General features: G+C 42.3%; 2 protein-coding genes across 3 annotated transcripts in view; one reads left to right on the plus strand and one right to left on the minus strand.

Moving 5' to 3' along the window:
- Window positions 1-13437, minus strand: part of TRIP4 (thyroid hormone receptor interactor 4) — a 38161-nt gene extending 24724 nt beyond the window's left edge. For both annotated transcript variants that reach the window (XM_087941466.1, XM_026709633.2), the window contains exons 1-9: window positions 13286-13437; window positions 11941-12107; window positions 10760-10896; window positions 10089-10316; window positions 9497-9575; window positions 8532-8661; window positions 6371-6586; window positions 4386-4509; window positions 3197-3384 (exon numbers count right to left, since the gene is read on the minus strand). In XM_087941466.1, coding sequence (XP_087797592.1) covers window positions 3197-3384; window positions 4386-4509; window positions 6371-6586; window positions 8532-8661; window positions 9497-9575; window positions 10089-10316; window positions 10760-10896; window positions 11941-12107; window positions 13286-13392 — 1376 coding nt within the window. In that variant the 5' untranslated portion in view covers window positions 13393-13437. The remainder of the gene's footprint in view (window positions 1-3196; window positions 3385-4385; window positions 4510-6370; window positions 6587-8531; window positions 8662-9496; window positions 9576-10088; window positions 10317-10759; window positions 10897-11940; window positions 12108-13285) is intronic.
- An 8889-nt stretch (window positions 13438-22326) lies between these two features.
- PCLAF (PCNA clamp associated factor) lies at window positions 22327-27380 on the plus strand. Its single transcript, XM_026709690.2, has 4 exons — window positions 22327-22523; window positions 23526-23603; window positions 25338-25503; window positions 26625-27380. Exons 1-4 carry the CDS (start codon window positions 22472-22474, stop codon window positions 26683-26685), a joined length of 357 nt encoding a protein of 118 aa, XP_026565475.1. The 5' UTR covers window positions 22327-22471; the 3' UTR covers window positions 26686-27380.
- The last annotated feature ends 304 nt before the right edge of the window (window positions 27381-27684 follow it).

The raw sequence follows: 27684 nt of genomic DNA on the forward strand, positions 1-27684 counted from the left end.
TTCTCTCTCTAGAGCTCTTTCTAGTCTCAGGAGACAACCAAGAAAGAAAGAAAGGCCCAGCAGCCAATATCTACGGGTATAAACTAAACCCAATAAAATGAGGAAAAAATCCAGGGCTTAATTTGTAAAAACAGATGAAAGTCACAGCCCAATTGTACTTTTTAAAGGCATGTTTATTTCCCACCAATGCAAAGCTCTTGGGATGGTTGGGCTTTTCCCTTCGAACCGCTGACCTTTAAATATAAGAAGGTTGTTTAAAACCCCTGAGAATCTAGGCTGGCAGGGAGGGAGGGAAGGACTGTCTTACAGTCACAATCGTTTTCTTTGGCGGGGGGGAAAGGAGCGAGGCAAGAGCTACTCTGCTTATATGTAGTGGCTCAACTGGCATTAAGCCCTCTCCTCTAAAGAGCTCAGAACACTAAATACAGCCAAGCCATCTTTATCGTTTGGTTAACTGCGAAAGACAGCGAGGAAGAGGGGCGAGAGCGTAATGCTTTTCATTTAGTGGCCAAGCACCATTTGAAAACGAACACCTCTGGGTCCAAGAATACCTCACCCCGTGTATCCAAGCGGGCAGTGGTGGGATTCAAATTTTTTTACTACCTGTTCTATGGGTACGCCTTGGTTGGGCGTGGCAGGGGAAAAGTTACTGCAAAATCCCCATTCCCTCCCCACCCCACTAACCTACTTTCCAGCTCCGTTCTCCTGTGCAGGGCAACCAAAGAAGACAATAGTGGGATTCTAATTTTTGTACTACTGGTTCTGTGGGTCTGGCTTGGTGAGCATAGCACAGGAAGGATACTCTAAAATCTCCATTCCCTCCCTACTCCAGGGGAAGGTTACTGCAAAATCCTATTCCCTCCCCACCCCACTAACCTGCTTTCCAGCTCCGTTCTCCTGTGCAGGGCAACCAAAGAAGACAGTAGGGGGATTCTATTTTTTTTTTACTACTGGTTCTGTGGGTCTGGCTTGGTGAGCATAGCACAGGAAGGATACTGCAAAATCCTATTCCCTCCCAACCCCACTAACCTGCTTTCCAGCTCCGTTCTCCTGTGCAGGGCAACCAAAGAAGACCCAGCCAATCAGCTGGGACTCGGGAGGCGGAGAATAGATGGGGGCGAGGCCTGTCAAAGGTGGCATTTGCCAGTTCTCCGAACTACTCAAAATTTCCCCTACCGGTTCTCCAGAACTGGTCAGAACCCGCTGAATACCACCTCTGCAAGCGGGCTCCTCATTCATTCACACAATCCTCGTTGATGCAAGTGTGGCCAAGGAATCAGCTGACTGTCCGTTAAGATTATTTTTGACATCCAGCCCTTACAAACTTGTGCCCTCCCGAGGGGCGGCATTATTACACTTACGACCCCCGTATAAAAGGGATGGGAATCCAATGTATTACAGTGCATCGGAGTTGGGGGAAAGCAACATTAAAACATGCAGCCAACTGTGTTCAAACATCCTCACAGGTTCTTATGTTTCCCCTTCAACTAGAGAGGTGGGAAACAGCACCACCTGGTGAACCGATCAGAAGGGTTAAAATGTTTAGGCTAGCAGTAGAATTCTGGGAGTTGAAGTCCACCGGTGTTCAAGTGCCCAAGGTTGGACCCCCTTGGTCTACAGGTAGTCCTTGGTTCATGACTGCTCTGTTTAGTGACGGTTCAAACTTATGCCACTGAAAAAAAATAACTTTACGATTATTCCTTGCACTTAAGATGGCCACAAGGGCCCTGGGGTGACGCCATTACAATTTGGAGGCTTTGCAACCCACAGGTGTTTATGACTGTTGCAGCATTCTGTGCTCACGTGGTCTCACCTTGATGTGAGTCTGTTGCGGACATGTGATGTTTTGCTCAATGACCGTCTCACTTAGCAATGAAGCGGCTAGCCCTAATTTGGAGACTCATCCTACCAGAAATTTGATTCTGATCGCCTTCCAGGTATGAGGGTTTAGTAAGCGAATATAATTTTAAGAGAAGGGCGTATCGTGCTTTGTGGAAAATAGGCAACGTTCAATTCTGGAACATCCTTAGAAAACAAAAAAGGATTGCCGCTGGCTATCAAAAACATGTGTTTTCCGTGTTGCAATTTTTCCAGCCGCCCCCCTGTGAAAAAACATTGTGCAAAATTATATCCCCAAAGGATGCTTTTTACAATTTACATCAATCCCCAAGGTTTACAAGCCACGGAGGGGGAAAAGGGAAGCACCTGGATGTCGCAAACAGGAAAAGAAAGTGGCTAGAGCTCATTAAACCACACCAGCAGCTCCAATTAAAGACGCACCAAAATGTTTTTCCCCCGAAAGCTTGTGCTTCTTATAAAATGGCAGGGCCACATACATGATGTAGGTGACCTGATTCTCAATAGCAGCTGGGCAAACCTCGTGTCATGCCCCTGTTGGAATCTGACTCGGAGGAGAAAGTCGAACAGCTGACAGGCAGTGGGAGTGTGGCTCCATTGGCTGTGGAAGAAACTGGGGAAGGGCAAAGTCCAGCTGGGCAGAGCAGGGGAGAGTTAGAGCAAGGGAGAGGGGATTCAGAGGAAGGCCCAGGCCCCCCCGTCATCCTAGGGCACGCAGGGAGGAACGGAGAAGGGAGCAACGTGGGTTGTATGGCTTACGGGGGACGAAAGGGCCCTGATTCCCTTCATTAGCTGCAGCTGGGAATTAAAGTTTAAAAGAACTGAATGCTGACTGCGGCAGCTGCTGGGAGCAAACATGAGTTTATCCTGTATTGTTTTTGTTTATCTGTGTTCCTGGTGTCTTCCCAACCGTGTGAGTTTGGCTGTGTCTGCACATCTGGAATTCTTGCTCCTGCCCTGCCAAACTAATTACCTCATTTTGGCTTGAGTAGACTTATAATTACAGTTTGTGTTGACCATGTTTTGGACTTGATTCGTTGTAGTCAAAGCCTGTTCCTGGGAGTTTTTCTCCAGCCAGAAGTAATCTGGACACTGGGGGCAAAGTTGCAGCTAATAAAGGGACTCTTATTGATTATTTGACTGTGTTGACTGTGTTGTCATATCCTGGGTCATCACACCCTTGGGCCGGATGTGTCACACGCTGGCTACCCCAACGCCTGGTTTAGCGAAGGGGGGGGGAAATCCCGATACGTCCTGTGATGCCGCTATGATGTCGTGCATTTGACACCCCTGTGTGAACCCAATCTCAAAGTGCTCCTAGTTACAGATCTTTGTTTACCTCTTGATCCCTTTGACCAGCAAGGAGGCCCACGGCTGATGCAGGCTCAGACACCAGCCGCCATCTGAAATCTCCTGTATCTCTCGATCCTGAACTCGTAGGCGGTTTCTTTCTAAATCTTTGGGGCTGCCACTCTCTGCAGAAATGTCCATTTTCCGGTGTGGGAGCAAACCAGCTTGGTCCACCCACTTCAATATCATTTAAAAGAGAACAAAAAAAACAAAACACCATTTTTATACTTGGAATTGTAGCATGAAAAGTAGAAATAGAAAGGGTTTTTTTTGACTTGTGCTTAACTGCCATTACTGTCACTGAACTGAGCAGAAGGAATAAAAAGTAAGTTTTTGCGAGGTCTTCAGTTCTACAGAAGAATGATTGAGTCTGTCATCTGCACCTCTATAACTGTCTGGTTTGGTTCTGCAACCCAACAACAGACACAGACTTCAGAGAGTAATTATGACTGCAGAAAAAGCAATTACTACCAACCTGCCTTCCATGGAGGACCTGTATCCTGCACGAACCAAAAAGAGGGCTGTGAAAATATTTACAGACCCCTCACATCCTGGACATAAACTGGTTCAACTCCTACCCTCAAAACGACACTACAGAGCACTGTACACCAGAACAACTAGACACAAGGACAGTTTTTTCCTGAAAGCCATTGCTCTGTTAAACAAATAATTCCTTCAACGCTGTTCACTATTACAAAGTATGCACTATTACTGTTAATCTTCTCATCACTCCTTATCACCCATCCCCTCCCACTTGTGATTGTATGACTGTAAACTTGATGCTGTATCCTAACGATTTTTATTGACTGTTTCCTAGTTTGATTTGATGTCTATTACTAAGTGTTTTACCTGATGATTCTTGACTCTTGATGAATGTATCTTTTCTTTTATGTACACTGAGAGCATTTGCACCAAGACAAATTCCTTGTGTGTCCAATCGCACTTGGCCAATAAAGAATTTTATCTATCTGCTGGCCTGGAGTTTGACACCCCTGGCTTAGTGTTACTTCTCAGCCCTCAACAGGTTGGGGATGCCCAAAGAAGAAAACTTATGCAGACAAAAGAAAAAGAAATCCTAACCCTAGGATAGATATCTCCACAATTTATTCCTGAAAAGATAGATACTGGATTATTGGGAGGTATTTCATAGGAAGGAAGAGAAAGAAAAAAATACTGACCACTGGAGCTGCCTGGAGAATGTGCGGATTCACCAAGACTCCCAAGTCTTCAAGTTTCCTGTCTGGATTTTGCTTCGCCTTGACCAGAGAGCCGTGGTTAATTGCTTCAACTGTCTCATCCAACCTGCAAGGACAACCCATCAAATTTGTCCTTAATCCTGTGATATTCTCTTCCCTCTTCATAGAAGAGCTGTGGAAATGCCCTTCTCACGCAAACATGGACCTGGGTCCTTTAATGAGCTGCAAATGCGGAGAACACATTTGCTCAATTATTTAACAGCAGCCTTAATTACCCGGGTTAGTAAGTCAGTAGCAAACTTCTTAAGGGCTTGAGCCTGCTTTTCCCTTCCCCTCAGGAGCTTTTATGGAAGCTCACTATTTGGCAGAACAGAATGAATGAATGCAAGAGAGGAATCCATCAGGGCAGCTGATCTTTTCCTATTGCAAATACAGGGCTCTCCTCTTTAGCGCCTGCTTAGTCCTTGTCTGGTTGCAGAACTGACAGAATATATAAGCATGCTATAAATTACTAAGCTTCCTATCTGTTGCTGAAATATTAGTCCCTACTGGCCCGGCCCAGCAGGGAAGGAGGCAGAAAACTAGTGTAGCGCTACAGGTAGTCTTCAACTTACAAGCACAACTGAGTCCAAAAGTTCTATTGCTAAGCGAGATAGTTGCTAAATGAATTTTGCCCCCTTTGTTATGATCTTTCTTGCCACAGTTGTAAAGTGAATCACTGCAGTTGTTAAATGAACCGTGAGGTCGTTAAGCAAATTTGGCTTCCTCCAGAAGATTACAAATGGCAATCACATGACTTCCAGACACTGCAACCACCACAAATATAAACTAGTTGCCAAGGATTTAGATCAAGGGTCTCCAAGCTTGGCCATTTTAAAGCCTGGTGGACTTCAGCTCCCAGAATTCCCCAGCCAGCTGGCTAGGGGATTCTGGGAGTTGAAGTCCGCCAGGCTTAAAGTGGCCAAGCTTGGAGACCCCTGATTTAGATCACACGACCATGGGGATGCTGAAATAATTGTGTGGGAAACGGCCATGTTTCTTTTTTTCAGTGCCGCTGTCATTAAATGAATGGTGGTAAGTTGAGAACTACCTGTCCCAAAGGTGCTTTTTTCTTCAAGAGGCAACTAGACTTCCATATCTTTCTTTGAAGACATTTTGCTTCACACCCAAGAAGCTTCTTCAGCTCTGACTTCAGCTGTCTGCAATGAGTATAAATCCTTCCATTCCCCAAGTCAGAGCAGCTTCTGGGATAAGAAGCAAAACGTCTTCAAAGAAAAATCAGAAAGTCCAGTTGCCTCTTGAAAATGAACCTTCGGTATAACCACCACCTGGAGGACTGGGAATCTCTACAGACTTTTAGCTGTACAATTTGGGATGAACACCCTTGGAATGGTGCGGGAGAAGGAATGGATTTCCGGACGAAAGAAAAAATTGTAGACTGCAGGAACCAGGAGCATCACTCAGGTGACCCTGAGGATGGACACAGATAAACCTCCAAGTGGCCTCAACGACCCTCTAAAATGATGCAAATGACCAGCTTTCTGCAAGGAATATAAATCCTTCCATTCCCCACCATCCTGTCAGAACTGAAGAAGTTCCTTGGATGAGGAGTGAAATGTCTTCAAAAGAAAAACCAGAAAGTTCCGTTGCTTTCTGAAAAAACACCTTTCGGACAACCATGACTGAGAATCTTCATAGACATCAAGGACCACCTGTATTTGAAGGGCCACAAGTCCTTCCTGTCAGCACAAATTCTTCAGATTCGCAGAGAAGACCCCTTCATAGATGCTTAAACGGGATCCATGAGTGAATGAATGAATGAATGAAAATGCTTGAATGAATGCAGGAGGAACAGAGAAAAACTCCAAGCCCCTCCCAACATATCCCCTCCCACCCAAAGTACACCCACTGTTCCCAGAAGGACTCGCCTGGCCACTCCCGCCTCCCCACCGCACCAGGATCCTCACTTGCTGTGATATTCCGCCATGTTGTCGTTTTCTTCCCGGATCTGCCGGCCGGCGAAGTCGATGGTGATCTTCCTGGACAGCCGCGTGGCGTGCCGCAGTTCGTACAGCTCCTTTGCCCGCTTCTCCAGCACCTGCCTCTCCTGCTTGGACAGCCACTGGTTGGAGTCGGTAGCGAAGTAATCAGACTCGTCGTCGATTACTTGAGTTCGCCGCACACTGTGGGAGCAGAATGGAAGGTGGGCAAGGCAGCACCGTTACTACCGTCAACCCCTGTGTTGGCATCTGGGAAGCCATTGGATATCAATCCAGACCAAGGGTCTCCCACCGTGGCAACTTTAAGACTGGTGGACTTCAACTCCCAGAGTTCCTCAGCCAGTTGCCGAGGTTGGAGACCCCTGATCCAGATTATTGGCCTACGGTTTTCTGATGGGCAGCATCACCCCAGGGGTGTTTCCAATCGTTTGTCACTCGACCCCTTGAACCAAAATGAAAATTGGAACGACCCAGGAGATTACAGCACAAGACCCAGGGTGTCACAACAATAGAACTCAGAAGGTCATCACACAGCCCATTACCCAGGTCGTTACAATACAGGAGGCTGATAGACACACAGCCAATACCTCAGCCACACAGGTTCTTACGAAAAAGCCAACCAATCTGCAAACATCAACTCCATCAACCAATCAAGAAATAACAACACAGCCAACCAGCCCGCTTACAACAGAGCCAGCACATCACACCTCCCCACCAGTATATATAGGGAGACGGCAGCTCCGATCACGCTTTGCTCGCACAAGCAAGAGGCCAAAAGCACCAGCCTGAAGATGGCGAGTGGGACCTCGTCAAAACGTTGTGAAGATACTCTCAATTTACACGGGAAAAGACTCGAACATGCCAAGACCTGCGTATGTATGTATGTATGTATGTATGTATGTATGGTATTTAGGTTTCTTCTGGTATTTTCCTATGTCTTAATATTTGTGCTTTTATTATAGCGACGTTTCGGCAGAATCTCATCTGCCATCCTCAGGCTTGTGTATTGGCTTGTGTATTGTGTATTGTGTCTTTTTAAAAGCACCAAATACACAAGCCTGAGGATGGCAGATGAGATTCTGCCGAAATGTTGCTATAATAAAAGCACAAATATTAAGACGTGGGAAAATACCCAAAGAAACCTAAATACCATACATATAAATACCCACGAAAACATAACACACACACACACACACACACATCTTTGACATACATAGCGTTTAGTGAACAGTGTATTGTCTGGATCAATTTCTTTATACACAATACTAATAACAATAATGGTCTTATTTAGGTATACATGATAGTAATCTTTCAACTTCTAACATTTAGGTATATGTAGTAATTATAATATGGCTCTCCAGATTTTCAATGGAGTCCTCCAGGACTGACTCAGCCGAAGCTATTTACGTATACCCTGCCCTCATTATTATAAATAATTCAAGAGGATGTACACACATAATACCCCTCCTTATTTTTCCCCCCACAACTCTCTGAGGTAGGGTGGGCTGAGAGAGGGACCGGCCCAAAGTCCCTCAGCTGGTTTTCATGCCTAAGGCGGGACTGGAACTCACCGCCTCCTGGTTTCAAGCTTGATGCCTTAACTCCCCACTGTTCATTTTTGTGTCCCAGATTAAAATTAGGTTTTACCCATAACGGACTGCATAAGGAGCCTGGGGCTGGCAACGAGAAACATTTTCTTTTTCTCCAACCAGGTACAGGAGCCCTTCTATCAAACAGCGTCCCACCCCCGCCGGCTGGAGTTCTCCCGTCAAAAGGCAAGTCCAGCTAGCAGAGATTCTCACCGTTAATGATTTGCCCCGCGGGCTTTTTCCCCCTCTCTCTTCAGGAAAGCCACTTCAGATCTTGCCATAAGGCAACCTGCTGGCTGAAAGCTGAAGCTGGCGTGGCTGCTTTTAACAGAAAGTGCAAGAGCAAAGCTCAGCGGCCATGGATGTAAACTGCAGCCGGGAACCCTTCCGGCACAACTGAGAACAAAGCTGGGTGTCTGCCAGGTGCCTCAACTATACAGGCTAGGAAATCAAGGAGTCAAAAATCCAATACATTTTGGAAGCATTCAGCTGGGGAAAGTTGGTCAATTCCTCCTTTTGTAGGTTGCTCTCCCACACACCTGTTTTTGTCATATTCCAGTAGTTTGTCTTTGTGCTTCACAGCCGTCTCCAGACCTGACTTAAGTCGAGCCTCTCGAAGTTGGAGCGAGTCTTTGTCACTTGGGTCCGCCTTCCCAGAGTTTTCTGCACCTGAGGGAAACCCCAGCGCAGCCCCAAGAAAAGCTCAATTTAGTACAAAGAAGAAGGAAGTCGGAAAGTAAATGTTTCTCTTTACTATTTTAGGGGTGGTTTTTTTTTTTTCTTAACTTTTATAAACAACAACACTGTGGAGATTTTGGCATGAGATAGTCCTTGACTTACAACAGTTTGTTTAGTGACTGATGTTACAACGGCACTGAAAAAAAGTGACTTATGACCATTGTTCGCACTTATGACCGTTGCAGCATTTCCCACGGTCCCGTGATTTGCATCGGATGCTTCACAACTGATTCACATTTATGACAGTTGCAGTGTCATCCCCTTTTGTGATCTTCTGCCGAGCCTAGTCCACGGGGAAGCCAAATTCACTTAACAACCGGGTTACTAACTTAACAACTGCAGTGATTCACTTAACAGTGACAAGAAAGCTCAATAATGAGGCAAAAGTTACTTAACCAGTGGCTCACTTAGCAACAGAAATTCTGAGCTCAACTGTGGTCGTACACCTGTACATTCAAATATCCATTTGTCTATTCATAATGTTTTTGCAAAACATTTGGTTCACTAAATAAAAGCCTTATAATACAAAATGACAACAAATCATGTATGGAGTACGTTCGATGTACTTCTTAAAAGAAGGAAATGTACGTTTCTAGATTTGTGTGTCTGTAAACTATCATGGTTAAAGTTTTTAAACAAACAGGTGCTTGATAATCAGCCCAGATTTTCAAGTATTGCTGGATCCCCTCATCATGTGATCATGATTTTTAACTTTCCTTGCCAGCTTCCCATAAACAAAGTCGATTGTCCTTCAAAGAATACCAACCTCCCAAAAGTTTCTTTAAGAGCTTTTGGCTTTTGTTGGAATCTCGTTGCAAGACATCCTGTTCTTCTTTGGTGCATACCTACAAAAGGAATAGAAATGTCCGATTAAACTTAAGTCTTCCAACGATATGTAGGAAATATCTTTGCTCATTGCTACTTGCATAATTTGTCCACTGTTTAAGACTGCTTTCAAAACTATAACTTCATCTACATTTGATATGAAAGCATTTTTTTAATGAAAGCATGTTCAAAGCAAATTAAAAACCACAAAGTAACAAAGTAAGACTTGATTATCTTTTTATTGCTCTTTGGTTTTGTCCTGGACTCATTTACTGGCTGTCTTGCAACTCCGTAATATGTGGCCTCTCTAGTTAGGAATACATTTCGCTCTCTCTTTTTTTATGAGCATATATACATAGTGAGAGTATATATATATACAGTGAGAGTTTTTGTGGTGTAGGCAAAGGGGATCTGGGGTAATGACAGATCTTTCTTCTCAGTGTTAAGCAGATATTTAAAATGTAAACCAAAAATATAATATTTCAGAGGTTTCTCCTTAAAAAAACCAGCCTTGTCCATCCTTATTTACGTACCAGAGTTCCACAGAAAAGGCAAGGCCCAGACCCTTCTTGTTCACAAACGATGCGCCCGCACGTCAAGCAGTTGTTGATGAGTTTGTGCTTCTGGGCCAGGCATTCACAGGAATGGCGCCCTGGAAGCATGACAGCCAACTTGTCCTGGCCTTCTTTTGTGTACAAATTGACGTATTTTGCCTTCTTCTTGGAGGAACAGGAGTTGCTGCCTCTGGTGACCTCCTGAGCCTGTTATAAAAGTGGAGAAAGAGGGATAAAATGAAGAGAGGAAAACATACCAAGGAGCAGATATACTATAACAGAGAATATGTGTGTGTGCGTATGCTCTCTCTTGCTCCCTCCCTCTCCCCCGCCATGTCTGGAGAGAGAGAGAGAGAGAGAGAGAGCGCAAGAACTTCCTGAACTGAAATTAGTTCCCCATTTTCCTGAAATATATTATTTCACTGCAAAATAATGGGTAAACATTAAATTAGTCTTTCTTTATTAAAAAACAATTTTAACTGCTCCTCTATCCAGGGTTTTGTGGTATTTGGATTAGGCAAGGCCTCATTATTCACCACGAAGTGCAGTGAGCCCTTGAAAAGCACTAAGTGAAGTAATTATAATCAATTGCATAAAAATTACACCAAAATGAATCTGTTCTAATAACAGTAGACACCAAATGCACCTACCTTGGCTAAATCGAGTGGTGTTTTTACTTTCTCTACAGGCTGGCAGGCTTCAACATAAATAGGTGTTTCCTGTTTATTTCTTCCTTTATGCCTTCCTCTCTTTGTCTGGTCTCCTGGCCGAGGAGTATCCAAAATATCTAAAAGAACAGGAAAAACATAGCAGATGCTGGTTTTGGTCCAGATATTTTTCCTCATCCTTCTGTAAATATCTAAATCTGGGTTCCCCAAAGTGGTCCATATCAACCTCTCCCCCAAGGATCAATGGGACAGTCCAAAGGATTAATAAATGTCTAGGGTTCAAAAGATCAGTAAGTATCTGGAGGTCAATAGATACTGAAGAAATTATGGGAGCTTGATTGGGGTCAATTCATGTTTGAGGGTCCCTGTAGAACTCCGTGCCAATTCCTAATTCTGAAAATGAGGTATCAAGACAGTGTTATCCAGTGTTGGATGGTCAGCTACCAGCAAGAGCAGCCTTGAATTGTCTCCGTTCTTGTTGCTGTTATTATTGCTAATGCTATTAAAGTAGCATTTATTAAATTATTTTCATATCATAAATGTTTGAGGGTCAATGAACAATGTGAAACCTCATGAATGGGTCCAAGAGCTGAAGAGTTTGGGGACCAACAGTCTAAATAAACAAAGAGAACGACACAAGACCATTGTACAGATCTTCTGCTACCGTCCATAAATTACAGGGCCACGTACAATTATGACACATCACTACATATTCCTAGATATTAAAGGAAGAAGGTGAAAGCAGTGTAGACGTATCTTTTTTTAGTCTCATAACTAATTCAATCTACAGAAAGCTGCCCAGGAACACTGCATTCTTAGAAATAAGTGGTCTTTTTTGTGTGACTTGCAGCTTTCTTTGGTAAGGCCAGGGGCAGGTATCCTGTAGATACCAATGAGCTATTAATTCCACAGAATTTCAACTCAACTAACCTTCATTGCAAGGAATGTTGACTGCTATATTTCAGCAAACTCTGGAGGGCCATATTTTAGCTACAATGCACTTAGGCAGCGCTATCAAACCAAGCCTACAAGAATTCAGACCAAGATAGATGGTAGCAAAGGCTGAAGTTTGCTATTAATTGGTTTGCAAATTTAACAATGATTTGCTAACACCCCCTTTGTCCCCGAACAAATTTTTATCTCATTTTCTGCTCTCCACTTACCATCCCTTTTCTGACACAGCGGCAAAGGATCCAAAGTTGTAGAACGGGACTGTTTCCACCTGGCTACAAGTTCATCTATGAAGTACTTCTTCTGGCCATCTCTCCCTTGGATTAAGTCCGTGACATACTCGCGAATCTCTTCCTCATCATCGATAGACAAAATATACCTAAAAATATACAGAGGTGCTTATGAAAATACAATTTGGGGAATTCAAGGTTGAAAAACACTGGCCGGACTTTGTTACTAGGATCTCTTAATGATAATTGTTATATTTCTTTGTCCTATAAACAGTGCACGTTTGCATATGGAACTACCCGAGGCAATAACTTAAAAGCAGCAAAGAAGTTTATTAATGTCTTTGCAAACACAGGCGCACTGAGAAAGTGGACACAGAACAAAGTATGAATGTCAGTTTATATCCCCTTACAGACCCCACCACCCCTTTCCCTTGTTAGCACAGCATCCTGTTGAAGCATTTAGTTAACGCCCCCCCAAAAACCTGTCTAGCAACATTTTCAGTTTTAACTGTAACTCACTTTTTTTTAACGCATAAAATCTACTGTTTTTGTTCCCCTGCTGAGGGTTACAGCTGGCATTTGTGCTTTCACATGCCTGACATTTTTAGTTTGTTACCTGTTGAATGTTTTGGAAAACAGCTCGATCCCCTTTCCAGTTGCATGCATTTGGGCAAAGCATTTTAGAAACGATACATACTCAGTTTTGTTTGTTGCCTTTAATATTGGTATATAACAGAGGTCTCCAAACTTGGCAATTTTAAGACTTATGGACTTCAACTGCCAGAATTCTCCAGCCAGCATAGTTGAAGTCCAACAAATGTCTCAGAAAGGATGCAAATGTCTACGGATACACTTTTTAGAAGGTAAAAAGCATAGCTGGCTGGAGAATTCTGGCAGTTGACGTCCAACAAGTCTTAAAGTTGCCAAGTTTGGGGACCTCTGTTGTATAACGAAATGTGTATATTATTGCTTGCAAGGCCTGGAAGAGTCACACAACATCCTGTGCTGCCAACAAGCCACAATAGGGTTTCATCTCCCCCCACCCACCAAAGCCTCAATTGCCCAAGGCTGTCACCTCACTGGGTCACTCCTTCCATGCCCTGCCACCTGTTGAACTCCTGCCTGTTGTCTAAGGGGCAAAGCAATATCCTCAGCATGGTAACTGCCCTTCTCGGCCTGCCGGGGCCAAAGGAAGCCAAAGGGCAAGCGGGCAGGACAGAGGGGCCACCCTTGCCCCCCAGCAAAGACGGCAGCCCATGACGAGGTGACACCGTGGGCTCTGCCCCGCTCCCCCTTTGCCTCCGGCCGCCCCCACCCCCAAGCTCACTGGATAATCTCCTCGCTGACATCCAGCCCAAAAGTGCCGCGCAGCTCCCCCATGCACCACGACACGAACGGCGCCACCATCTCGGCTTCCGACAGCGACGCCTTCATGACGGGGGAAGAAGAAAGCGGGTGCACACGCACACATACACAAAAAAGCCGGCCGGGCTTCGGTTTGGGTGCAACGCGCGCAGGCGCCGGCTAGGCAACGGTGGCTGCGTATTTCTAGTTCCGGGTCTCATCCCTTCTAAAACTACAGCACAGCGGCCTTGAGGTTTTAAAAAGCAGAGACGTGGCAAACTTGGCAACTTTTAAGACTTGTGGGCTTCAACTCCCAGAATCCCCCAGCCAGCCATGTCCACTAGAACAATCACATATTGAAGCTGCAATCTGAAGTCTCAGACGATGGTGGTGTTCGTGGTTGGCTTATGGTTTAATGTGTTCTATACATCCAGAGAATTGGAATAGGTCAAGAAACTGTTCTTCCTTTACCCACAGTTAGCATGGTGCATGAACTTAGCTACAGTTAGCGTGTTTCTACCATTGTGAATCATTTAGATGGCGCGCACACACACACACACACTTAGACCAGAGAGATTTGGCACATTAGTTTTGCTGTAAGATTTGAAAAACAAGTACTGTTATAATTAAATAACATACCCGAGGGAAACAACTGAAACGAAACTAAAACCATTTTAGCAACTTGATAAAGACTGCAGATGAACACTAGAGGGAACTACAGGATTAAAGCAGAAAAGAATTGAATTAGTTAAGGGCTACAACTTTCTTTTTCTTAAGAGTTTATTTTAAAATGCAGGTTGAAATATTAATAACAAATGTCTCAGAAAGGATGCAAATGTCTACGGATAAACTTTTTAGAAGGTAAAAAATGTTTTAAAACTTCTATGCGACACAGACCTTATAGAATATGAAAGCGTGGGAGAGAACAAAATTGAGATTACCAACATGGGAATACAAAAGACAACTCTAGAAAAGGTCCAGGATATGGAACAGCTGTTACAAAAAAATTCTGGACATCTTGTGATTCTGTTAGAATGTAAATAAAAAGTTAACCAGCTACTTTTTATTATTATTATCTGGAACTATTCAGAGAGGCGGAAGGCCTAGAGGGAGGCTGAGCAGAGATAATAGCTAACTGGGGCAGAGTAAAACAGATGGGGGAGAAAAGAGATAAGTAACATTTAAAGCAGGAGAAATAAGTTCAATTAACCCCTTATGACAATGGAAAAGTAATTCCGTAAGAAATTATGGAGAGGTTTTATGGCTATTAACACTTAATGCAGACACAATAAAATGTTTCTTTTTATCTATTGATAAAGAGAATTTGCATCTTTTACATTCTGCAAATACATGGAAGAATAAAATATAATTCTACCTTCCCCGAAGGTCACAAGAAAATAGATAAGAAGGGCTAGCAATATTCACAAGATGGGTGAATATAAGACCAGATGAATTCCGTATATGAACTCCAAACCTATCTATTTCGGTGTAATAAAAGCAGAAAGAATAAAGAACATTTATTTCCAAAAGAAACTTAAAATAAATTATGTCACTTCTGTTCAAATAAAACTTGAGTTTTGATACACAGGATGCTTAAAGCTTGGTAAGCCAGGGACTCTGCCAATCAAATCTTCCAAGCAAGTATATTTTAAGGAGTTGTTTAAAAATTCAAAAACAGGACATGATAGTTACTCCAAAGTGAGTAACCTAGTGCAAAAACACTATCTCCCCTGCCGCCACCACCACCAAGAAAACCCGCCTGCCTTTCTGGATCCCACTCCCCCATAAGTATTAAAGCGCGTAAAGCAGAACAAGAATCTGACTCCAAAAAGTATAAAGATCTGAGCTGACAATGCTGGAATTTTCAGGGGGTGCGGGGAACGAAAACGCAGCCAGGCATTTCCTATACCCAAAACTGGGTATAGGAAATAAAACAAAGAATCTTGCAGGGTCTGAAACAAATGCAGCCGAAGAACAAGTAAAAAGAGAACATATTTAGAGGAAAACCAGAAAGAAATTAAAAAGACAAACCAAAAAATTCTCTTACCTTCATGTTGCTTCTTGATTCCAGTTGGAGCAACTGTTTCTGTACCCTGCAAGAAGCAAGGAAGAATGCTGAAGTCCGCCCCTTAAAAATTATCTTATCTTTTTAGACAACCTTGAAATCAGCGAAGGCAGTTTGCTTTTAAACCCTTCAAAAGGAGATTGCCTTCTCCAGTGGTTAAAATGCTGAGTGAAGGACTTATTTGAGATCTCCCGGCAGCTATTAGGCAATTTAGAAAGCAAGAGGATGTTGCCCCAGGGTTCTTCCCCTTCTGGAATTGTTTTCATTAATAACTAAAAGCCCGGATGTTGCCCAAATATTAGGTATGTAAAGACTGCCTATAATTGAGATCCTTTAAAAAAAAGTTTTTGTTTTTCATCGTTTTGGCTTTTTTATTGATTGTCGCTGAATAGGTCTTTATTCTTGATAGTTTTATCTTACCTTGTTTTACTGAATCAGAACATCTTAGAGTTGGATAGGATCCAGAAGTCCAGTGTTTCTCAAATTTGACAACTTTAAGAAATCTAGAGTTTAACTTTAGGTCCCTCAGGATCATATCTTACATTATTCCCCCTTACCCTCTTATCCTAGTCTTCCAACTTGTCCAGATTAAATTGCAAATTCTGTTATCCTGGTGCCACCCAATGTGTCATCCCCAAACTTGAAAATCTGCATATTAGTCCTATTTTCTAGATCAGGGGTGTCCAACCTTGGCAACTTTAAGACTTGTGGACTTCAACTCCCAGAATTCCTCAGCCAGCTGGCTGAGGAATTCTGGGAGTTGAAGTCCACAAGTCTTAAAGTTGCCAAGGTTGGACACCCCTGATCTAGATCATTCATAAAAACATTGAATAAAGCTGACCTCAAAATATGTCCCTGTTGGGCCCCTGTGTTTGTGTATGAAGTATATATTCTACTTTAGACTCCTTTGGGACGGATGATTGGAATAAAAACACCTAACATTGATATTAGAACTGCATCACACAGTTCCTAACAGCTAAAAACAACCATATGGATTGCCCAACTAAAATCTTGGTTGAAGCCAATTCTTTTCACTAGGAATCTGAAAAAGAGAAAAAGGAGCAAAGAAACCAAACCAACAACCCCAAAACCTCAAAGTCAAAAGAAGAAGGGAAGACATATCATTGGAATATGTAAGTTGATGTCCTTATTCTCAGCCCCTTCTGTCACCATGCCAACTTTTCTGCAATCTAGTTGGTTATTCATCTCCATACCAATTACACTTCTCTCATGTCAAGGCTCAACCTTGAGATATAAAATAAAAATTTGTAGCAATCAAAATCTCCTCCTCCTCTCCAAAAATAATCCGCTGTAGTTTTCATCAAAGGGAAAAGGTTTTTTTTTAGAAAAAGTTGTGACTCTCTTAACTGTGAACATCCTACATCTCTCCTGCTATGACATTGCTCCATTGTTTATGACTAGAAAATGGCTGCCTACAGATTGCTGACCTCTTGCATTCCAGCTCCAAGGACACACATCTGCAGTTGGTTACAGGAGCTGAAAGACAAGGCTGAATGTTTATTCAGACTCTGAGCTAGAGTTTTGCCATGGGTTTATCAGCACTTTTATTGTTATACCCAAGTCTAATCACAATGAGAAGAGCTAATATAGCCTTCAGGTTGCCCACGAGTGGGTAAGTAGGACAAATAATAAGTAAAAAGAATAAACAGTTCTTCCAACAAGAACATGTAAAGTAAAAGTTCCAAGAGGTTTTAGAGTTTATGATAGTGGAATAGCTAAAGAATCTGAGTATCAAACTCCAAGGTTCTCAAAGTGTGATGAGTCCTTATGTTGCTCATTGCAGTCTTTGCCTTTGATTTTATTTTTAATATATATCTCTATCCATCTATTGTTATACACTGCAAGGTGGGCAACCATGTTCATATGGACTGCTGTACAAATGGAAGAGATGGAAGGGACCTTGGAGATCTTCTAGTCCAGCCCCCTGCACAAGCAGAACCTATACCATTTCAGACAAATGACTGTCTAGACTCTTCTTAAAAACCTCCAGTGAAGGAGCACCCACAATTTCTGAAGTCAAGCTGTTCCCCTGGTTCATTGTCCTCACTGTTTGGAAATTTCTCCTTGCTGTGTTTTCTCCTTGATAAGTTTCCATTGTTTCTTGTCTTGCCTTCTGATGCTTTGGAAATTAAGTTGACCCCCACTTCTTTGTTTCAGCCCCTCAAATACTGGAATCCTGCTACCATGTCATCCAAGTCCTTCTTTTCTCCAAACTAGTTTCAGTTCCTGCAACTGTCCAGGCCTTTAATTGTCTTAGTTCCTTTTCTCTGCACTTTTTCCAAAGTCTCAACAACTTTTTTGCAATTATGGTGATCGAACCTGGATGCAAGAAAGCCAGATGAATTGAGTGAACCAACAGACATTTGGTACAAACACAGAACCCCGGTGTTGGGAATTTCTAGGGAAACCTTTCAAGTTTGCATTGTTACTGTTCTTTTTTAAGGAAACCTTAATGAACTTGCAATTGTCTATTTTTTCGGATGTGCTTATCAAGATTTACTGGAATGGACCACCCAGTGACTTAGATCTTCCTTCATAAAATGTGTTTTCCTCAAATTGACACGGTCAAACCAATACAGACATTCTTTAATTTGTTCCCAGAAGCTGTCAATCAGCAAACTGTTGGAGAAAAAGACAGTGGCAACCTTCGCTATCAAGTGGAAACACAAGTATAACTTTTATACTTTTTATAAACATCCAGGATCAGGAAATTCCTGCAGCTTTTATTTATCTTCTTGGCTTCATGAACAAGGGAAGCTCTAGGATTCGGTTGGACTGTCTGTACTCAACTTCCTCTCTTACAGAAGCAAGAGAACAATTGCAAAGAAGATAAATGACTGTTAGGATGAAAGCAGAACATTAAGACTTTTCCCTAAGTTCAAGATGCTTAGTTGATAGACCAGTTTTACCTAAGAACACAGCAGAGATGCAGATCAGGACAAGTGAAATGATGGGCCTTATTTGAGCAGTGATGAAAAAAACCTTCTAAAAATTGGGCCTGTAATCCAGACTTTTATTTCCCATGGATCCTGGTTAACATGATCAATTTTCTCAAGCCTCTGATTCCCAAGTAGTCTTTCTTCTTAACTCACCTGGAACATACCATCATTTTTGTCACATTTCCAACATGTGTTCACCTGTGGTTAGCATGGTTTTGATCCACAGATCTTTGCCCCCGTCGATTCTCTGCCGCCGGAGTCCAGCTGATCAGCTGGGTCTCCTTTTGTTGCCCTGCCCAGGGTAATGGAGCTGGAAAGCAGGTTAGTGGGGTGGGGAGGGAATGGGGATTTTGCAGTAGCCTTCCCCTGCCATGCCTACCGAGCCACGCCTACCAAGCTACACCATGCCCACCAAGCCATGCCCACAGAACTGGTAGTAAATTTTTTTGAATCCCACCACTTGTGTGGTCAATTTATCCACAAGTCCACCTGCTTTCGGTGATGGGTCTCCAAAATGCTGACTTCTCCATCCTGCTACTGTAACTTTGCTGAAACCACAGGCAGTCTTTGACTTATGGCAACAATGGAGCCCAAAATGTCTGTTGCTGAGACAGCGGCCAAGAGAGTTATAACCTTTCTTGTCACAGTTGTTAATCACCAGTTGTTAAATTAGCAACACAGGTAAGTGAATCCGGCTTCCCCGTTGACTTTGCTTGTCGGAAGGTTGCAAGTGACCTCACATGACTGTTGTAATGACGAGGCAGTCGAGTTGTTTGATCATGAACAACTGAATCATGATGATCTTTATTGGATTCTAGTCTTGCATTTATACACATTTTTAGTTATTCTCCATCACTGGTTAACTTTGGTTACTGCTTAACTTTTGTTACTGTTTAGCACAGTAATACATACAATTAATTATCTCTAGTTAAAGTCTAACATATGTTGACTTACTCTCTCTAATCCTCCTTTAGATTAGTGACTTTGTTTACCTGAGTTATATTTGCTTGGAAACCATTCTTTATCTGAGGTTTGCCATCCGAGATTGGAACATTCCTGCAATTACAACTCTACACATGACCTCCAGATACTGCAACCGTCATAAATAGGAGCCAGTTGCCAAAACAGCTGAATTTTGATCATGTGACCATGGGGATTGTGAGATTGTGGCTAAAGAAAAAAACCACCAGGATTCAAAGTTGATCCAAGGAAAAAGGCTTTATTGGATATACATCTGCAGATGGGTTCCACCCTTGGCAGCTGGGAGGAACAAAAAGCATAGATTTTGCTCTATTCTTATACCTTAAAACTACACCCACACACACATACACACACAGTATACAAATGGCTTGTTTTACAATACATCTTTCAGGATACAAGTTACATTTTATTATCTTTTTGGTACCCAGCACATAACAGACACTTTCTTACCCGGTATCTGGCATTTCAAAGACATTCCAAAAAGTGTGATAATTCCCAGCGCTTCAAAGGCATGCCTGGTACTGCACTCCCTTACTCCAAGGACATAATCTATCTTTCAACATGAGATTTGAGTCATAAAAAGGATACTTTCTCACAGGATGCTGCAACGATCACGTGAAAAAGGGTCGTAAGTCATTTTTTCCAGTGCTGTTGTAACTTCAAACAAACTAAAGGAATGGTTGAAAGTCAAAGACTGTAGTTTGTGTAGGGCTGGTTTTAGAATAGAATAAGAATTGGAAGGGACCTTGGAGGTCTTCTAGTCCAGCCCCTGCTCAGCAGGAAACCCTACACCATTTCAGACAAATGGTTGTCCAATCTCGTTTTAAAAACCTCCAGTGTTGGAGCATTTACAACTTTTGGGGGCTGATTAATTGTTCGAACAGTCAGGAAATTTCTCCTTAATTCTAGGTTGTTTCTCTCCTTGATTAGTTTCTACCCATTGCTTCTTGCCCTGAGTTCAGGTGCTTTGGAGAATAAACCTTCCTATTTGTAGCAACCTCTGAGATTTTGGAAGATCCTGTCATCCCAGTCCTTCTATTCGTTAAACTAGACCTATCCAATTCCAGCAACCATTCTTTGTATGTTTTAGCCTTTAGTCCCCTAATCATCTTTGTTGCTTTTCTCTGAACCAATCTACTGATCTTTTAATATTCAAGCATAAAGCATGCTTCAATAAACAGAATGCAGAAGTGGGTTACATTAGCAAACCTAACCTGTGCTTGCTTACCGGAAATGCTTTTTCACACATGTTAAAAACTGTCCTTTGGTAACAAAGGATGTGGTGACAGCTGCAGATTTAGCGTGAAAAAAAAATGCATGGAAAGGGAGGTTGGTGGGTAGTTACCCCCAGAATCAAACATATTTTTCTGCCAAATATCAGATACCAGCTAAAATAGTAGGAGATCTGTTGGTTTGTTTCTCATAGCCCATGATGGAAGCCTGACAAAAATGTGTTTAGAAAATGAATATTAGACAATCACTGTATAGCTGTTCCCTCTCCTATAGGCATTGATGCCAGGCCTGGGAAGGTGCTTGTGACACATTTCTCAATCAACAAACTAACCTCATCAGTGGTTCTTAACATCTTGCTTCTGGTGAATGACAATGGAACTCAAGTGGCTTAATACCAATTAAGCTTTCAGGGTTTTTATTACCATGATAATGGATGGAGTTGCAGAAGCAAACTGTCCTTTATCACTCTCAAGGAAAGCTTGATGGGTTTAGATTGGCTGTATTGTAAGTTTAATTACGTTTGGCTTTGATTGGGTGTGGAATGGCCCTGTTTACCTTTCCAGGTAGGTAACCGGAAAAAGGTTTTAAGGAGGTGTTTATTGGGTGATTAGTAGGGGGCCTTAGAATAGAATAGAATAGAATAGACTACTTTATTGGCCAAATGTGATTGGACACACAAGGAATTTGTCCTGGTGTAAATACTCTCAGTATACATAAAGAAAAGATACATTTGTTATGAATCAAGAATCATAATGTACAACACTTAATGATAGTCATAGGGTACAATCAACAATCAAATCATACTAGGAAACGGTCAAGTGGGAGGGGATGGGTGATAAGGAGTGGTGAGAAGATTAACAGTAATAGTAGTGTACACTTTGTAAATAGTTGGACAGTGTTGAGGGAATTATTTGTTTAGCAGAGTGATGGCTTTCAGGAAAAAACTGTCCTTGTGTCTAGTTGTTCTGGTGTGCAGGGCTCTATAGGATCGTTTGGAGGGAAGGAGTTGAAACAGTTTATGTCCGGGATGTGAGGGGTCTGTAAATATTTTCACAGCCCTCAGATAAGGAATGAGTTCTCTTTGAGATTAGCAGATTTAAACAAGGGATTGTATTTGTAATTTATACCCCACTTTCCTTTGAGATTTATTTAGCATAGATGATATTAGATCTATGCAGGATTACCTCTGGTGCTATTGACCAGGCTGTCCTATGCATGTTTTTTTCAGAAGTGATATCTCACTAGCTGGCTTCGTATAACACTCGGGGTTAAAACATGGTTAGCTAGTGCAGCACTGTACAAACTCAAGCAGCCTGGTCAGTTTGTAATCCCGTGTGTTACACACTTACATTTTTCACAACCCTTGATTCCATTCTTTACCCGATTCCATTCTTTGGACATACCATTGTGCATTGTTCTTTTCTACCACTTCTTTTTTTCTTCCTTTCCTTTAGATTTGCTTTGTTATTTTATGTAAAATCTTCAATAAATAATTTTTTAAAAAAAAAAACGCATAACGTTCAATTACGGTTGCCATAGGCGGAGGCTCCCTTCTCGCCATGCAGAACCCCAGAGGAGCCCCAATCAAGCTTCTCCCGGTTGGGTTCATTCGCCCTGCGGCGGCCCGGGGTTCGAGGGGATCCCGCCGCCGCCCACGGACGGCTCCTCGGGCGGCCAAGAGATCCAGAGGCGGCCGGAGTTTCGAACCGCGGGTGAAAGTCGCGGGCTGGCACGTGATTGGCCGCTCGCCGTCTCCGCCTCGGCCAATGGGAGCGCGGCGCGCGCGCGGGAAGCCCGAATATTGCGGCAGAAGGAAGTCGCCGCTCGGCCGCTTTGCTAGAAAGTTGCGCCTTTTATTCCGCTTTCTTTCCCGGCTCTCGTTTTATTCCGTTTTTTTTTTCTCCCTTTGGTGCAACGGCAAAGGACGGGCATGGTGCGGACCAAGGCGAACTGCGGCGGCACCGCCGGTGCCTATCGGAAAGGTAAAAGCATTTGCACATGCTTAACCGGGATGCAGAATTAAGTGGGATACAGAACTAACCAGGATGCAGAATTAAGTGGGATGCAGAACTAACCAGGATGCAAAATTAAGTGGGATATAGAACTGAGATGCAGAATTAAGTGGGATACAGAACTAACCGAGATGCAGAATTAAGTGGGATACAGAACTAACCGAGATGCAGAATTAAATGGGGTACAGAACTAACTGGGATGCAAAATTAAGTGGGACACATAACTAACCAGGATGCAGAATTAAGTGGGATGCAGAACTAACCGAGATGCAGAATTAAGTGGGATACAGAACTAACTGAGATGCAGAACTAACTGGGATGCAGAACTAACCAGAATGCAGAAGTAGCCCGCTTGCATAAGGTCTCCAGCAATTAACTGCTTAAAGAAGGTTAGATTTGCAGCAGATGGTGAGCCAAGAAAAAAAAAAGAAAGCAAAGGCAGACAGACGACTCCTTGAGCAGCCTGGTCTGACTCTAGCCGCCTTGTAGCCTCCTGATTAAAACGATGGTGTGAGTTGCCATACTTAAAGCAGCTGCTTTGCATTCTCCCTCCTTCCTTCTAAATGGGATGGATTTTAACTGTGTTTACTTAAGCTGGATTTAAGACACAGCAAGCTGTGAAAAAGGCAGCTGAGGTTAGCATAGGGTGCCCAGGCCCTTAGAATTTTGGCTGACCATGTGGCTTGACTGCATGGTGTGTATTGCAATTCCCAGTCTCTTTGAAATGGAGGAATGCTTTCATTCAAAGTAGCCCTATACCTGGCTATCCAGTCAGCTTGCTTTACCTTAGACTGGAAGCACCTTGAACTAGGGCACCCTCCTTACTGGTTTAAGCCTCCCCCCCCCTGCATTTTAAAAAACTGCCCTACTCTTTGTGGATTGTAAAAAGAAGCAACTGGTCTGAGACCTAGATAATTGGACTTAATGGCATTTTTTAACTGTAAATAATCTCTCATTCTTTCTTTATGCCAGTGGTAGCTGCCAGGGCTCCTCGGAAGGCGCTGGGCTCTGGACAGGCGAATGTTAGTTCGTCTCCTACGTCAAGGAAAGGTGAGTGTGTAAGATGGACTTGATTCTTGACTGGCTTTAATGTGCTTTCGACAGAGGTTGAAGGCCACTGGTGCTTTTCAATTTAGAATTGCTCTGCAAGTACAAATAGCCCTTGACTTGCAACCACAATTGAGCCCTGTTTCTGCTGTTAAATGAGACATTTGTTAAGTGAATTTTGCCGAATGTTACGACCTTTCTTGCCATTGTTGTTAAGTGAACCATGGCAGTGGATAAATTAGTAACCTGGTTAAGTGAATCTGGCTTCCTTATTGACTTGGCTCAGAACTCATAAATATGAGCCAGCTGAATTTTAATCACAAGATGCTGCAAAGGTACATTTGAAAAATGGTCATAAACCACATTTTTCAGTGCTCTTGTAACTTTGAATGGTCACCAAATGAACTATTGTAAGCCAAGGACTGCTGCAATCAGACTGAAGCTCCACATACTTCCTTCATGGTGCTTAGTATGCTTTCATTCTGCTTCCTTTAAATTAAAGATACTGTGCTGTGGCTGTTTAATTTAGAGCGGCAGCCACCGCAGGGCTGCTGCCACGTATAATGTGGTTCCTGGGCTTTTCTGTCATTCTGCTGTTTCTTATAGAGTCAATACTGTATATCTAAGCCAGGCCTAAAATATTTTGCGCTTTTAATGCTCCGGACTGAATTCCTAAAACATTTTAGGAATAAGCAACAGCTTCATATTCACTTCTGTGAGATAGATAGTTGAAATTGCTCATCTGATGCATTCTGGCATTACAGTTTAGCAAAGATGGCTTGTTTTAATTAACTTGAGATAGTTTGTGCATTCGGAGATTAAACCATAGGTGGATTGGAAGCTTTTGTAGCTACTACAGGTAGTCCTGGATTTAAAGTCGCAATTGAAAGTGGAATGTAAATCACTAAATGATATGGTCATGTGAGATTGTGGCTAAAGAAAAACCACCATGATTCAAAGTTGATCCAAGGAAAAAGGCTTTATTGGATATACATCTGCAGATGGGTTCCACCCTTGGCAGCTGGGAGGAACAAAAAGCATAGATTTCGCTCTACTTTTATACTCTAAAACTACACACACACACACACACACACACACACACACACACAGTATACAAATGGCTTGATTTACAATACATCTTTCAGGATACAAGTTACATTTTATTATCTTTTTGGTACCCAGCACATAACAGACACTTTCTTACCCGGTATCTGGCATTTCAAAGACATTCCAAAAAGTGTGATAATTCCCAGCGCTTCAAAGGCATATGCCTGGTACTGCACTCCCTTACTCCAAGGACATAATCTATCTTTCAACATGAGATTTGAGTCATAAAAAGGATACTTTATTAACGCTTCTCACAGTCATGAAGTGAGTTATCATGTAACCAGACTTGGATTGACAACCATGTTCACCATGGTTAAGCAAACCATGACTCTGGCTTCCCCAATTAACTTTGCTTGTAGAAGTTGGCTGGGAAGGTGACCATGTTGTGTTTGCAAATTGCTCCAATTGTTGTAAACGAGACCAGGTTACCAAGTGCCCGGATTATGATCGCATGATGTACAACAGTCAACTTTGAGGCCAGGTTGTGGCAAATTACTTTTTCCAAGGCCATCCTAACTTTGAACTGTCATCAAACAAAACAATCATAAATCAAGGCCTACTCTGTAAATTGGGTGTGTTGCTTTCCCCCACTTCGTTAGCTGGGCATAACTTCTGGTTTGCTTTCTGCAGCAGAGAGTAAGTATGCAGGAGGCAATCCGGTATGTGTGAGGCCAACTCCACCTTGGCAAAAAGGCATCGGAGAGTTCTTCAGGCAAACTCCAAATCGTCGGGAAAAGGAGAACCACAACTTGGAGGAGGAGCCAGGGTGCAGCGAAATAGGAAAACGCAGGAAGAAGTAAGGATGGCTATCTGCACATTCCTAAGTGGCAAAACAGCTGCCAAGTATTCAAGGTTTCATGTTCTATAGAACGGCAGTCTCCAACCTTGGCAACTTGAAGACTTGTGGACTTCAACTCCCAGAATGTGCTGACTGAGGACTTCTGGGAGTTGAAGTCCACAAGTTTTAAAGTTGCCAAGGTTGGAGACTCCTGTTCTATAGAAGAATTGTCTGTATAAATTCTCAGTCATCCGTGTCATGATTGTCCCAAAGGTGCTTTTTCAGGAGTCAACTGAACTACGTTTTTTTCTTTGAAGAAGTTTCAATTCTCATCCAAGAAGCTTCTTCAGATCTGTCTGGATGGTGGGGAATGGAAGGATTTATGTTCCTTGGAGTCAGCTGGTCATTTGCGTCCTTTTTGAGGGTCACTGAAGCACTTGGATGCTTAGCTGTATCCTCTACAGAATGATTGGTGAACCATGTTTTTAAACTGCTACCTCACTTGATCTAACCACCTTAGTTACTGCTCAGTGAAAATGACAATTCACTACCCTTGTTTACTCAGTACAGCATGAGTTTTGGAGAATCCATGTCTAAAATGGTTTTTTTTACTAGGTATTAGGGGGCAAATGTTTTGGGAATTTTATTTTTTTCAGTGAGACCACACAGTGAAGCTTTGTTTCATTGCTTTTTGCAAATTGCTTTTTAAAATAGTGCTTCCAGCATTACCTAGTTCAGTGTTTCTCTACCCTGGCAACTTTAAGTTGTTATATGGACTGCAACTCCCATAAGAGTTGGCTGGCAAATTCTGGGAGTTGAAGTCCATAAAGCTTAAAAGTTGCCAAGGTTGAGAAACACTGACCTAGATAGTAGAATTTTCGACCTGTGCTTTGTTTCAATAGACCTTGTTCTGAAATCTTTATTCAGGGCAACACAAAAAGAAGGAAGTAACTGTGTGACACAGAAGGCTTGAAGGTTGCTAATCTAACTGGAAAACAGATTCCAGTTCAAGATGAAGACTGCATGCTTTTACGATATTTTTAGTCTCTTCTAATGGCCCAGCTATTGAAAATATAGTTTACTGGAATTTTAGAAATAGGAAGGATTACTGACTTGTATTTTTTTTCCCCCATTGACAGAGTACGTCCTTTGCCTCCTTGTCCTGCAGAACAGGAAGAATCTGAAGATGATCAAATGTGAGCTGATCCCGGATCTGCAAGCAGATCTTCTGCTCCCAGAGCATTGTGTATAGGCTGTATATATACTGCATATATTCCGTTTGAATTTGAGTCTTGATAAGCATCTGGCATGCTATTCTGTTGACTAAAATAACTTAAAAGTTGACAGACTAAAAAAAAAAAAGTCAGGTCATTGATACAATGCTCTTAATACTTAAGTATTTTAATGATTCTGAACTAGTAACTAGATGCTTTGTATTAAATTCGTTGTGCTTTAAGCACTTATTAAAGTTCTGACCCATATCAGTGTTAAATAACATTCTTATGCTTCTGTACAAAAAATCTACTTGTTGCTACGCTGAATACCTAGTTTTCTTCCCTGTAAACTAGAAAATGCTGAACGAATAATTCTTTTGGATTTAAAAGAAACAAGGCCCAAGAATGTACCTCATTACAGTGGCAGAATGGTAGAATTTCTACATGGCTCTGTATAACAACTTGAATAGGCCAAATTTTGGTACGAAGGCAACACGAAGCACAGAATTGCTGATATTAGAAACAACATATTAATGCTTCTAAAGATTTTCCAGTTCACTTCCATCTTTGTTTTGCAGCATTGGAGGTTTGGTTAAAATCTTTTCTGATTAACCAATTACTACATTACTTGTAATTGTGGAATTGGCCTAATAAAGATATAACACAGTTTTATAGAATTCAGCACAGCTGTCCTTGTTTTTATCTGGGTAATTGATTAGTCTATGTGCAGACTGCGATTAGTTCTTAAATGACGATTTTAAAGATTATGAGTATTCATGCTGTACTTGTATCAAATTTTGTGGCAGTGGGAAAGATTAAGAAAGGTTCATTTTCACCAATATTCTTCAACTGCTTAGAGAGTAGAGTATCCAGAATACCCATTATATCTAAAGGCAGTTGGGTTTGAAGTCAGAATACATCTCTTCTGTTCCTTTGTAAGGTGCTATAAGTTTCTTAGCTTTTAATGTAGGATGAGATTCTTATT

The sequence above is a fragment of the Pseudonaja textilis genome, chromosome 13 (genome assembly GCF_049901715.1).
Source record: "Pseudonaja textilis isolate UNSWEBS1 chromosome 13, rPseTex1.2, whole genome shotgun sequence".
Taxonomy (NCBI): domain Eukaryota; kingdom Metazoa; phylum Chordata; class Lepidosauria; order Squamata; family Elapidae; genus Pseudonaja; species Pseudonaja textilis.

What these genes read in the sequence shown, in the direction of transcription:
- PCLAF (XM_026709690.2), top strand. Translation starts at nt 22,472, where the DNA reads ATGGTGCGGACCAAGGCGAACTGCGGCGGCACCGCCGGTGCCTATCGG. An exon ending in CGCCGGTGCCTATCGGAAAG is followed by an intron (nt 22,524 to 23,525) that starts GTAAAAGCATTT and finishes TCTTTATGCCAG; the next exon opens with TGGTAGCTGCCAGGGCTCCT. An exon ending in GTCTCCTACGTCAAGGAAAG is followed by an intron (nt 23,604 to 25,337) that starts GTGAGTGTGTAA and finishes TGCTTTCTGCAG; the next exon opens with CAGAGAGTAAGTATGCAGGA.